This window comes from Durotheca rogersii, assembly GCF_024521655.1.
Source record: "Durotheca rogersii strain YMJ 92031201 chromosome Unknown GGS23scaffold_7, whole genome shotgun sequence".
In the NCBI taxonomy this organism is placed as follows: Eukaryota; Fungi; Ascomycota; class Sordariomycetes; order Xylariales; family Xylariaceae; genus Durotheca; species Durotheca rogersii.
The window spans coordinates 1,205,550-1,217,987 of record NW_026251238.1 but is presented as its reverse complement, the minus strand read 5'-3'; the positions used below and the strand labels follow the sequence as shown (position 1 = coordinate 1,217,987).

The following is a 12,438-nucleotide window of genomic DNA, read 5'->3' as shown; positions in this document are numbered from 1 at the left end:
ACTTATATGTACAGCTTGCGCCGCCGCGCCCCGTTACTGGCCCCGTGTAGCCGGAGAGAAGAACGGTAGGTAGGTACTTCGAACGGAGGCTTTCCCGATCCCTTCCTCGCAGCCCCGGAGACAAGCCGACGCTAAAGGCCCTTCTTATTTACGACCTGGGCTTGTTGGTTTGCCAAACTACGTAGATGACACACACGTTAGCACGCACACCCCATCCGCCGAGGGCCGGCATTTAGAGACGGCGGAAGGGAAAGCAAGTGGAAGAGGAAATGACGCACCGCAGATGCCGAAGGGGGCGAAGAAGCCGACGAGGCAGTAGGACCAGTACCGGACGGCGAAGAAGCGCGTCTTGGTGTTGAAGGGGAGGTTGGAGTACGGCCCCTCGGGGTAGTGGTACGGCGAGGAGAGGCGAGCGCGGGTGACGTGGAAGGCCCGGCGGTTGATGAGGGAGGTGATGCGCGGGGCAGCAGCGCGGACGGCGGGTTGGGCGAGCATCTGCAGAGTAGGAAGAGAGGGGGGGAAATCGTCAATTAGCCTCTGGAAACTCTCCCTCTCGTGGTGAGGACGCATCTTGGGAACATTGTTACCTTGGAAGCTGCAATTTTGATGGCGATGGTTTCGATTTGAGGAGTGGAGAGGTTACGGGGGCTACGGTTGGTATTGTGCTTCGTCGAGTTAAGCTTCAGGCACTCAGCTTTGAGGCAGGAATAAAAGTCAGCCTTGAGTTGATATCGTTCGATCAGGCTTACCTAAGAGATACTAGCCTGTCGGGTATTTCTCGGTTATCCGGCAGAGAGGGGACCACTGAGAGGGAGTAACGCTGCGTGCCCCCCAGTGTAGGTATCATTGGAGGTATCTACCTTAGGTACATAACTCCAGGTATCAGTTCAGGTACCTACGTCCTTAGGATGTTTGTTGGAGGTACCTAAGGTAACATATCTATCAGGTAGGTTAGGTACCTCCTAGTGCCTATGCCGAACTGTGCCTACACATGCAATCGGATGCACTCACCCCACGCAGCAACCTGCCTGTCGGTATCTTAGGATCACACACATAACGCACACATACCTACATATTCACATATATGCATGCTAGTATGCATATCTATATTATATGTGTATACCTATACATGTGTGGGCTGGCCTGGAACTGAGCAGAGGGCTGAGGGGTGCAATACCCTAGGTACATTACTGTGAGAGTGAACGGACGTACCTGTTGCTCCCTGCTACATGACATTGACATGCTGCTACCTTGGGTACCTATACCAGGCGGCCACTTACCTTACCTAGGGTACCCAGATATACAGACAGCACATGTAGAAACACGCTGGTTCATATATAGGTAGGTACTTCTCTAAGAGGTATCTAGGTTAGGTAATAACATGAAAAGATACGCACCTGTTTAGGTATATGACATCACTAGCTTGTACCTCCTGCCTGCCGATGCTTCCAGCTAAGTTGTATTGTGCTACGTCCCCACAGGTACGTAATAGGTCGAGGGCCGATGCTGTGTCAGTCTCGAGGTTCCGCCTGGTCGTTGTTTCCCTACCTCCCTCACACTTGCAAAGGAACACAAGGCCACTTACAGGTACAGAGGTACCTAAATGTACCTGCATCTCGCAGCTTCAATTGGGCCCCGCATACCTAAAGCAACCCAAATCCAGCCAGCTACTGAATTTTTTCTGCGGCTGGCCGGTTTATTATTATTATTTTTCTCTTACCTACGAAAAACCTACTGCGGTCACGTCCCGGTCCTCACACACAGCTGCTATATTTGCTGGTATCTCTAGACCGTCCGAGCATTCCCTTACCTGTGTTTGATACCCCGGCTCTCTTCATGAGTAGAATCCCCCGGCAGCGCCACTAGATTGGGCCCGGCTCAATCAGCAAAAATCACGTTCGTTCTGTTGCACCCAATCCTTCCCGCCGTGAACTGCGCGACTCGCCACCCGTCAGCACCACACCCACAATGGACCTGTTCGAAGATTTTGACAATGAGCCCTCCAACAAGCCCCCCGAGGGCCCGAAACCCTCGACGATACCCAAACCAAGCAAGCCCAAGAAGAAGAGCAAGAAGCGAAAGGCTGATGGCGGCATGAAGGCCGGTTCCGTCGCGGCTGCATCTGCTCCCTCGGCGCCCGAGGTTGACATGGCCGACCTCGCGCCCACGTCACCGGATGACGACGATGCCGAGGAGGCAGCTTCCGAGAACCAAGGAGATAGCAAGCGGCGGCGCAAGGAAGATCTGGCCGAGCCAGTGCTGACGGACACTTTCGAGACGGCAGAATCCAGAGAAATCGCCGCCGCGGCTGGATTTGCCTCGACTAAGGATGAGACGTCTCTAGTTCTGTCGCACAATATCCAGCACCAAGTCGCCCTCCCCCCCGATCTCGATTACGAGTACGTACCGCTTTCTGAACACAAGCCGCCCGAAAATCCAGCCAGAACCTGGCCATTCACCCTCGACCCTTTCCAGCGCCTCTCGATCTCCTCCATCGAGCGGGATGAGAGCGTCCTGGTGTCCGCCCACACCAGTGCCGGGAAGACCGTAGTAGCCGAATATGCCATCGCGCACTGTCTCAAGCAGAACCAGCGAGTCATCTACACTAGCCCGATCAAGGCATTAAGCAACCAGAAATATCGAGAATTCAACGAGGCTTTCGGGGATGTTGGCCTCATGACCGGAGATGTCACCATCAACCCCACCGCTAGTTGTCTTGTGATGACGACGGAAATCTTGCGGTCGATGCTGTACAGAGGGTCTGAGATCATGCGGGAGGTGGCCTGGGTCGTCTTTGACGAGATCCACTACATGCGTGACAAGTCTCGCGGCGTTGTCTGGGAAGAGACCATCATTCTCCTGCCAGACAAGGTCCGATATGTCTTCTTGTCTGCTACCATTCCGAACGCCTTTCAGTTCGCCGAATGGATCGCGAAAATCCACCGACAGGCTTGCCACGTCGTTTACACCGACTTCAGACCGACGCCTTTGCAGAATTACTTCTTCCCGGCCGGCGGATCGGGCATATTCCTGGTGGTGGACGAGAAGGGGGTTTTCCGAGAGCACAATTTCAACAAGACCATGCAACTGGTCGAGGAGCGCAAGGCTGCCGAGGCTGCCGACATAGACGCCAAGACGAAGGGGAGGGGGAAAAATAAGAAGACGTTCAAGGGAAACAACAGTGACAGCCAGGGCGACATCCAGAAGATCGTCAGGATGATTATGAACAAGAACTTTAACCCCGTCATCGTCTTCAACTTCAGCAAGAGGGAGTGCGAAGTAATGGCCTTGACAACATCTAAATTTGCCTTCAACGATGATGGCGAGAAGGCTATGGTACGGAAGGTATTCACGAGCGCCATCGAGTCCCTTTCCGAAGAGGACCGGGAGCTTCCCCAGATCCAAAACATCCTTCCGCTCCTCGAGAAGGGGATTGGGGTTCACCATTCTGGCCTCCTACCCATCCTCAAGGAAACTATCGAGATTTTATTCCAGGAAGGCCTAATAAAAGTCCTCTTCGCGACCGAGACCTTTTCTATCGGCCTGAATATGCCCGCAAAGACGGTTGTTTTTACCAAAGTCACCAAATGGGATGGCACCAGCGTTCGACCGCTTACTCCGTCCGAGTACATTCAGATGTCTGGGCGTGCCGGCCGTAGAGGTCTTGACGAGCGCGGTATCGTCATCATGATGATTGACGATCAGATGGATCCCGAGACGGCGAAAAATATCGTCGTTGGCCAGCAGGATCGCCTGAATTCCGCCTTCTACCTAGGCTATAATATGGTTCTGAACCTGCTGCGGATCGAGACCATATCTCCCGAATTCATGCTGGAGAGCTGCTTCTTCCAGTTTCAGAACACAGCAAGTGTTGCCGGCCTAGAGCACGAGCTGATGAAGTTGCAAAAAGCACGGGACGAGATGGTGATCCCGGATGAGGCCACCATCAAAGATTACCACGGTCTACGACAGCAGATTTCGCAATACACCAAAGACATGCTTACCGTGATCCAGCACCCGAAGCACTGCATCGATTATCTACAACCTGGGAGACTAGTGCAGATTGCCCACCCCAAGACGAATAAGGACTTTGGTTGGGGCGTCATCGCCAACTTCACAAAGCGCAAAGACCCCAAGTTCGGCGAGAAGGAGTACGAGCCTCAAGAGTCGTATTTCATCGACGTCTTCCTTCGTCTCGACCCGAACTGCGATCCCTTTGGACCTGCGAACCCCTCGACCGAGATGCCGGCCGGAGCGCGGGCGAGCGACCCCAACAAAGACAGCATCTTCGAGGCCGTACCCTGTATGCTTACCTGCATCAAAGCTCTCAGTCAGATTCGAGTATTTATGCCTAAGGACGTGAAGTCTCGAGAAGACGTGGAGTCGGTTCGCAAGCAACTTCTCAAGTCACTCAAGGAGGTCGAACGTCGTTTCCCCGATGGGCTACCTATCCTAGACCCCATCGAAAACATGAACATTACAGACGACTCTTTCAAGAAACTCCTCCGCAAGATCGAAGTTCTCGAGTCGCGGCTGCTAGCCAACCCGCTCCACGGCTCGCCTATGCTGCCGGACCTGTGGGAGCAGTATTCGAGCAAGATTGCTCGCAACGAAGAGATTAAGGCCCTCAAGCGGAAGATAGCTAAGGCCCATTCTATCGCGCAGCTAGACGAGCTCAAGTCGAGGAAACGAGTGCTCCGCCGTCTCGGCTTCATCGACGAAACCGACGTCGTCCAGATGAAAGCCCGCGTGGCTTGCGAAATCTCTTCGACGGAGGGCCACGAGTTGCTACTATCGGAGTTGCTCTTCAACCGATTCTTCAACGAACTATCTCCAGAGCTGTGCGCTGCGGTCCTCAGCGTGTTCATCTTTGAAGAAAAGGTGGATGCGCAAGCCCTACCTGACGAGCTGATGAAGCCGTTTTCGCAAGTCCAGGCCCAGGCTCGGATCGTTGCAAAGGTAAGCCAGGAGAGCAAATTAGAGGTGAACGAGGACGAGTACGTCCAGAGCCTGAAGTGGCAATTGATGGAGACTGTCTACGCATGGGCGAATGGGAAGCCGTTTGCTGAAGTCTGGTAAGTGCGGTCCCGTCGTGTTTTCGCTGTTCTCTTATCTTAACCGTGGCCTTAGCAAAATGACCGACGCATACGAGGGCTCGTTGATCCGTCTATTTCGCCGGCTCGAAGAGCTACTTCGCCAAATGGGACAGGCAGGGAAAGTCATGGGTAGCGAGGAGCTGACAGACAAGTTCGAGGAGAGTTTAGCCAAGATCCGTCGGGATATCGTGGCTGCCCAGTCCCTCTACTTGTGATGCTGCTTCCCCCCCCCCCCCCCCCCCCCCCAAGCATTTCTGATATCTACACACCAGCGCCTCTTGGTGGCGCGTACACGTGGGGGAAGACTAAGAATCTTCTCAACCGCGTGCGCGGTATCATTAAGTACCGAAGGTAATAATTCGCTAGCTAGCCGGCGTAACCCGACGGCTAACACGTGTTGAGCACTCTTACTAAGCTGCCCCCGGCCATCTATAACGGAGTTCAGGAGGCGGGAATTAATACCACTTGTTTCAGGCTCGCGATGGATGCCCTCGTCTTGAGATGGGTTGCAGTTGCTCGCCTTTAACGGAAGCCAAGCATCCTTATCTCAGTGCGGGATCTTACCGAGTGGCTACAGATAGCATGTACAGATAGAGAACGCGGGCGTTGCTACTGTTGGCGACGCCCAACCCTCCTCTTGTTCCCGATCTCATTTGACGACGTGGATGATGTCTACTCTCCCTCATTTCCAAAGAAGAGAAATCTCTAGTAATCATCGTCCAATGACGCCATACTACCATCCTGCCTAGCCTGACCTTGTTGCGGTAGCTAGCAATCTTACATTCATGATGTCTATCGGGTTCTTCGAGCCTCCTCGTGCCGCCGTAGTAATTTCTAGCAGTGATATCCTTTTTTTTCTGGACCTTTTGCCCTGTGCCCCTTTTCTTTTTCTTTTATTTCTCGCCGGAAATGCTCCTGATGACGCCGATGAGGACGCTGAAGATGATGCCGACACCGACCATGAAGCGCCACCGGCCGGAGGCCATGCCCTCCTCGCGGACGAGCCAGCCGGCGCTGCCGAGGGGCCAGACGAAGCCGGTGACGACGCCGCGGATCATGACGTCGACGAGGGCGGCGAGGCCGACGTCGTCGCTGTCGGTGCCGGCGCCGCCGTCCGCGGCGCCGACGGCAGCACCGGCGGAGGGCACCGAGGCGCCGTTGTCGTCGATCCACGCGTCCTCCATGCGCCGGAAGCTGTCGGGCGACGGCAGCGTGTCCGGCGTGTACCGCGACGCGTGGATGCTGCGGAACTGCAGCCGCAGCTGGTTCACCTCGGCCGCCGTGAAGCCCGCCGACAGCAGCCGGTCGAAGCCGCGCGGCGCGGCCGACGTGCTGGCGGGCGGAGTGTGGTGGTGGTGGTGTTGGGCGTCGTACGGGGCGGCGTTCGCGGAGGTCGGCGCGGCGCTCGCGGCAATAGAGGAGGGCAGGGCGGCGGCGGCAGCAGCGGCGGCGTTAGCCTCGGCCTCGAGCTCGGCCGATGTCAGGCTGTCGCCGATGGAGCAGTTGACGTAGATGCGCTGCGGGGGGTCGGGGCGGCCGAGGACGGACTTGCCCTTGCCGGAGCGGCCATCGGGGCCGTCGTTGTCAGCGGTGGCGGCGGCGGCCTTGCCCTTGACGTCGGCGCGGCGCGTGTATAGAGAGGGGGAAGGGGGTGGGGGCGGAGGCGGTGGGGCGCGGAGGACGGAAGCCAGGGCGGCGCCGTCGGGGAGGATCTTGCCGCCGTGGATGAAGCGCAGGCGGCGCTGAGAGTTGGGCTCGGCGAGGCGCGTGCGGATGAGGTGCTTGAGCGAGACGACGGTGGTGGCGGCCGGCCGCGGGATGTCCAGCTCGAGGTCCGGGATGGCGGCGCTGAAGCGGACGGTGAGCAGCAGCGGCTGCGGCTGCGGCTGCGGCACGGGCAGCGCGATAGGCGCCGCACGGGAAGCCATCGCTCCCCCGGTTAGCTAGCGTCGCGTCTGCGTGCCGCCGCACGGCATGGCGTGGCGTGAGGCGGGCGAGTCGGCGAGCGGGAGCGGTGCGGTGGGGGGAGGGGGGGAGCCAGCGGGTTGGCGATGTTGGGAGGGGATTCGCGATCTGCTGTTGGACTCGATCGATTGTAGCACTGCCCAAATATTGGGATACTGTACCCCACAAGGAGATCTCGCCGGACCAGTCAGCGGCCCGGAAATAGCGGTTGCATAAGCCGGCTTTAGTGGGACGCGCACTGGTATTGGTGTACCTACCTAGGTACATATATGTACTCATATAGGTACGTACAACTGGGCGATTCCCCCACGGTTTAGCCGCTGAGGTGCTCTGTAGCTGGAATGACGTGATGCCTTTGGCTGTGCTGCGGTTCTACTTGGTGGTAGGTACCTACCTTCAGGCACATGGGCACCTTCCGGCTTCCCAATCGAAGGCCGCCGATTACGGACTGGGCACGTTGACACACTCGCACAGCCAAAAGGGGGGTTCGGTATAAAACACTAGGGGAAATGCTGTGGCCGTCGAACCTCTGGCTGTTTTCTGATCGACTCCTAACCTGTACCGACCTCCCTGCCTAACCCGCCGACGCCCTGCCCAACGACCTCAACGAACTCGGCCTCCCGCCAGGCAGTTAGTAGGCTAGTCCGCCCTTCTCGGCGCTGAGGGAAGCCGAAGTAGAGTAACCGGCGCGGAGATAAGCATCGTGTGAACTGCCATTGGGTCTAAGCTAAGCTTCGTATTATCTATATCTACCTGCCCGGTTGGTATAGCACCGGCAGACGCACGCCCCTATATGTTCTGCATCTCTGGTCTGAAATCGCATTGCGCCAGATCACTCGCCAAGAAAGCCTCCCGTCCATCTCAAGCCTCTTGCCGGCGTTTGGCTACCCCTCCGGGTCGTGCGTTCCGTTCCGCTACGACTATGGCCGCCTCGCTCCCGCCCAAGCTCAAGCCCGCAGCGCGAGTGGCTGGCCAAAGACAGGATGTCTGGTAAGACTATCTTCGTGTTCTTTGCACCGCGAAGATTGGGGGGTGATGGTGGGGGGGCAGGGGGAATAAGTATGTATACCGACAATTGGTAGGCTGATGAAACCCTAGGTCGATCATCAACGAAGCTGCTTTGGCCTCGCCGCGGCAGCCCATCGTCAACATGGGCCAGGGTTTCTTCGGTTACAACCCGCCGCCCTTCATCATCAACGCAGCCAAGGCGGCGCTGGATCGAGTAGATTGCAATCAGTACAGCCCTACCAAAGGCCGGCCGCGTCTAAAGAAGGCCATCGCCGATGCCTACTCTCCCTTCTGGGGCAGGAAGCTCAACCCGGAAACCGAGGTGACCATCACCACTGGGGCCAACGAGGGTATGCTCAGCGCATTCATGGCTTTCATAGAACCCGGTGACGAGGTCATCGTCTTTGAGCCATTCTTCGACCAGTGAGTCATCTGCCGCTTTGCTGTGTTGAGAAGGCATACTTTGCTAATGGCCAATCAGATACATCAGCAACATCGAGATGCCCGGTGGGAAGATTGTCTACGTTCCGATGCATCCGCCGAAAGACGGTGCGACGCGGACATCGTCGTCTGCCGAGTGGAAGATCGATTTCGATGAGCTTGAGAAGGCTATCACCCCGAAGACTAAGATGATTGTCCTCAATACGCCTCGTTAGTAGCCAACCGGCCTGTTCTAACTTGCCCCGGCGCACACGGAAAGAAAAGCTGACCATCATGCCCAGACAACCCCGTCGGAAAGGTGTTTTCGAAGGAAGAGCTGCAGAGGATAGGAGACCTCTGCGTCAAGCACGAGATCATAATCCTCTCAGACGAGGTGTATGACCGTCTCTTCTACACGCCCTTTACGAGGATCGCGACTCTTTCACCCGAGGTCGAGAGATTAACCCTTACTGTCGGCTCGGCCGGCAAGAACTTCTACGCTACGGGCTGGCGTGTTGGTGCGTCGTGGCTTGGCCTGGTCAGCTCCTGATGCGCGTTTTTGCTAACCACCTAAAAATAGGCTGGCTGATGGGACCCGCCCATCTAATCCAATACGTCTCCGCAGCTCACACACGCATCTGCTACTCCTCGGTGTCGCCGTTGCAAGAAGCTTGCGCTGTCGGTAAGTTAGCGGCCGTTCCACTGCGCGCTCCGAGAAAAGAACTAACGAGCAACTACCTCAAGGCTTCGAGCAGGCTGAGGCAGAAGGCTTCTGGGACGAGACGATCCGAGACATGAAGGCAAAGATGGAGCGATTCAACGAGGTCTGGGAGGAGCTAGGCCTGCCGTACACGGATCCGGAGGGGGGCTACTTTGTGATGGTGAACATGAGCAAGGTTAAGGTTCCGGGGGGGTACCCGTTCCCGCCGCACGTAGCGAGCCGGCCGCGCGACTTCAAGCTCGCCTGGTTCCTCATACAAGAGGTTGGCGTCGCCGCCATCCCCCCGACCGAGTTCTACACCGACTCCAACGCCCACATCGCCGAGGACTACATCCGCTTCGCCGTCTGCAAGGAAGATGAAGTCCTCGAGACCGCCAAGGATCGGCTCCGGGGCCTCAAGAAGTACATAGAGGCGTAGAATAGACGGATACGAGAATATCTAGCATAGAGAGCCGCTCAGGAAACAAATACGTCCGAGCTAGCTAAAATCTGAATAAGACAGATGTCAGCCAAGCAATAGATGGGCGCCTTGGCACGGAAACCACCGTTTCACATTTCTCATACGCTTTTGTGAGTGACTGCATGCGGAGACGCGATTGATAACTTGGCTCAAATTTGCAGATGTAATAGTTCACATTCTGGGACGTGTCTGAAACGCTAAGTAGATACAGATCAGTCAAACAAGTGACGGTGTAGATGTCTTGCGCTGCGAAAGGATAGGTACGTATCTAGGAAAACGTAGTCGTGAAAAAGCCTCGCTAGCATCGCTACCAGCGATATACGGAAAAACCCTCTTGTTCTCATTCCTCGGGTGCTCGCTCTCGACCTCCCGCGCCGCCATTACGACGCCGGGCACCCAGAGTCCTTTCACGGTCTGTGGGTTTTGGGGGGGGGGGGGGGGGAGAAAGGGGGGCATAATTAGACCTTGGCGATGTGCAGGCTCTGGACGTTGGCGTAGTGGAGGAGGCCGCGGCGGCCGAGCTCGCCGTTGACGCCGCTGAGCTTCCAGCCGCCGAAGAAGCCGGCCTGGTGGGGGCGCTCGAACTGGTTGATCCAGACGCTGCCCGACTCGAGCCGGGCCGCGAGGCCCCGCGCCCGCGCCAGGTCCGGCGTGTACACCGACGCCCCCAGCCCCGCGTTGTCCAGGTTCGCCCGCGCCACCACGTCGTCCTCCGACGCCCACGACAGCACCGGCACGATGGGCGCTGCGACCCCGCCGCGCGGCTGGCGTTAGCGCGAGTGTGCTCTGCCTTTTTTTTGTGTTGTGTTGTGTTGTGTCTGGCGGTGAGGGCGAGGGGCGCGCAGGGGAGAGGGAGAAGGGGAGAGGGAGAGGGAGAGGGAAAGGGAAAAATGTCGGGAGCGCATTTTGTGCGTCGTTGCTCACTCACCGAATTGCTCCTCCCGGACGAGCAGCGAGTCGTCGGGCGGCTTGGACACGATGGTGGGCTCGATCCAGAAGCCCTTGCCGGTGGGCTTGACCCGGCCGCCGGCGACGATCTTGTAGCCGTTCTTCTTGCAGTCCTCGACGAAGCCGACGGCGCGGTCGAAGTTGGCCCGGTTGGACAGCGGGGAGAAGGCGGGGGACTTGGCGTCGTCGTCGACGGCGAACTTCTTGGCCTCCTCGACGAGCAGCTCGAGGAAGCGGTCGTACAGGGACTCGTGCACGTAGATGCGCTTCGAGGCGACGCAGACCTGGCCGGCGTGGAAGAGCGAGCCGATGGCGACCTGGGGCACGACCTTGGCGAGGTCGGCGTCGTCGCACACGATGCAGGCGTTGTTGCCGGCGAGCTCGAGGATGACCTTCTTGAGGGTGCGGGTGCAGTTCTGAAAGATGCGCTGGCCGACGGCGATGGTGCCGGTGAAGCTGATGTGGTGGATGCCCGGGTGCAGGGTCATCTGCTCGCCGAGCTCGGCGCCGCCGTTGAGGGCCTGGAAGACGCCGGGCGGCAGGACCGACTGCGCGAGCTCGCAGAACTTGAGCAGCGAGTACGGCGTGAAGGGCGACGGCTTGATGATGACGCAGTTGCCCGTCGCTAGCGCCGAGACCACCTTGATGGACGACAGGATCAGCGGGAAGTTCCACGGCGAGATGGCGCCGAGCACGCCGATGGGCACATGGGTGGCGACGATCTGGACGCTGTCGTCTTCGTACTGAACCTCGTCCTCGAGCGCCACGTCCGCTGAACGATCGGGTGAGTCTCTATCCATCCGCGAGCAGGGGGGTGAGTGTACGCACTGTAGTATTCGAAGTGATGAGCGGTTCTCTCAACATCGAACCTCGACATCGCCTTAGACTTGCCGGTCTCCCGCATCTGAACCTCGGCCAAGATATCCGCGTTTTTGAGGATGCACTGGGCCACATTATGAATGGCCTTCTGGCGCTCGGCAATGGTGCTGGTCTTCCAGGTCTTGAAAGCCCGCGTAGCGGCGTCGACGGCATCATCAAGGTCTTGAAAGCTCGCTACCGGGGCGTCCCAGAGCGGCTCCTCCGTACGAGGATCGACGACTTGGTGATACTCCTCGGCGGGACGGGGTTTCCCATCGATCACGTTGAAGAATTCGTAGGGCGAGTTGCCACTGGCCGGAATAGAGCCCATCGCGGCTTACAAGTAGTCAGTCGTAGTACGGCAGGTAATAGCCTAATAGTCTGCCAAGGCTCTGGGAAACTGCTCAGCACACAAGAATAGATGGAGCGGCGACTCTTCGTCCGGACCAGGAGAGAGAGGAAGATAACAGTCACAAAGGCGACCCGAGATGTAAAAGGGAGAAAACCTATATCTATGCTTTACCCGCGTGGGCAACTACGTGCTGCTACGTCCCCCGGGACGTTTTGCCATGAATGAGTAACGGCAGTGCCAGGCATCGTCTGGGAAAGAGGGGTTAAACTTGAATTGCCGGTTTCCAGAAAAGAGACTATGGAAGTTGACACGCTCTTCCAAACGAGCGACAGGGGGCCCGGGACCCGGGAAATGCGTTTGGGGGGGGGGGGGGGGTTCCCCAGAGAGCGTTCTACGCGGGCTATTAGGCCAAGCCACTACGGCAGGATTCCTTAGCCATCCCGATCTATACTCTAAAATCTGCGACGGTGGCAACTCGACCGGGGCGACTGCCATTAGTAAGACGTCTCAACGGAATAGAAGACGTCCCAACGGAATATTAATCTCTCTCCCTCGGGAGTAAACTCGGGGCTCAGCGGTAATTCTACTCGTACGCAGGCTAGGTGGCGGC

At 57.6% G+C, this 12,438-nt stretch overlaps 4 protein-coding genes across 4 annotated transcripts; 2 read left to right on the top strand and 2 right to left on the bottom strand.

The window, feature by feature from the left end:
- Window positions 1-1,968: 1,968 nt before the first annotated feature.
- GGS23DRAFT_604569 (antiviral helicase) lies at window positions 1,969-5,311 on the top strand (the record flags this gene model as incomplete). Its single annotated transcript, XM_051519618.1, has 2 exons — window positions 1,969-5,075; window positions 5,131-5,311. 2 exons carry the CDS (start codon window positions 1,969-1,971, stop codon window positions 5,309-5,311), a joined length of 3,288 nt encoding a protein of 1,095 aa, XP_051373037.1.
- Window positions 5,312-5,989: 678 nt separating this feature from the next.
- Window positions 5,990-7,024, bottom strand: GGS23DRAFT_595960 (DUF2407 C-terminal domain-containing protein; the record flags this gene model as incomplete). Its single annotated transcript, XM_051518403.1, has 1 exon — window positions 5,990-7,024. The coding sequence occupies one exon, from the start codon at window positions 7,022-7,024 to the stop codon at window positions 5,990-5,992; it is 1,035 nt and encodes a 344-aa protein (XP_051373036.1).
- A 416-nt stretch (window positions 7,025-7,440) lies between these two features.
- On the top strand, window positions 7,441-9,751 carry GGS23DRAFT_563862 (PLP-dependent transferase). Its single transcript, XM_051516113.1, has 6 exons — window positions 7,441-8,051; window positions 8,160-8,492; window positions 8,551-8,720; window positions 8,792-9,007; window positions 9,070-9,171; window positions 9,234-9,751. Exons 1-6 carry the CDS (start codon window positions 7,855-7,857, stop codon window positions 9,626-9,628), a joined length of 1,413 nt encoding a protein of 470 aa, XP_051373035.1. The 5' UTR covers window positions 7,441-7,854; the 3' UTR covers window positions 9,629-9,751.
- A 23-nt stretch (window positions 9,752-9,774) lies between these two features.
- GGS23DRAFT_563860 (aldehyde dehydrogenase) lies at window positions 9,775-12,195 on the bottom strand. Its single transcript, XM_051516112.1, has 3 exons — window positions 11,447-12,195; window positions 10,599-11,390; window positions 9,775-10,415 (listed from the first exon to the last, which is right to left on the bottom strand). The coding sequence occupies exons 1-3, from the start codon at window positions 11,805-11,807 to the stop codon at window positions 10,129-10,131; spliced, it is 1,440 nt and encodes a 479-aa protein (XP_051373034.1). The 5' UTR covers window positions 11,808-12,195; the 3' UTR covers window positions 9,775-10,128.
- Window positions 12,196-12,438: the final 243 nt, after the last annotated feature.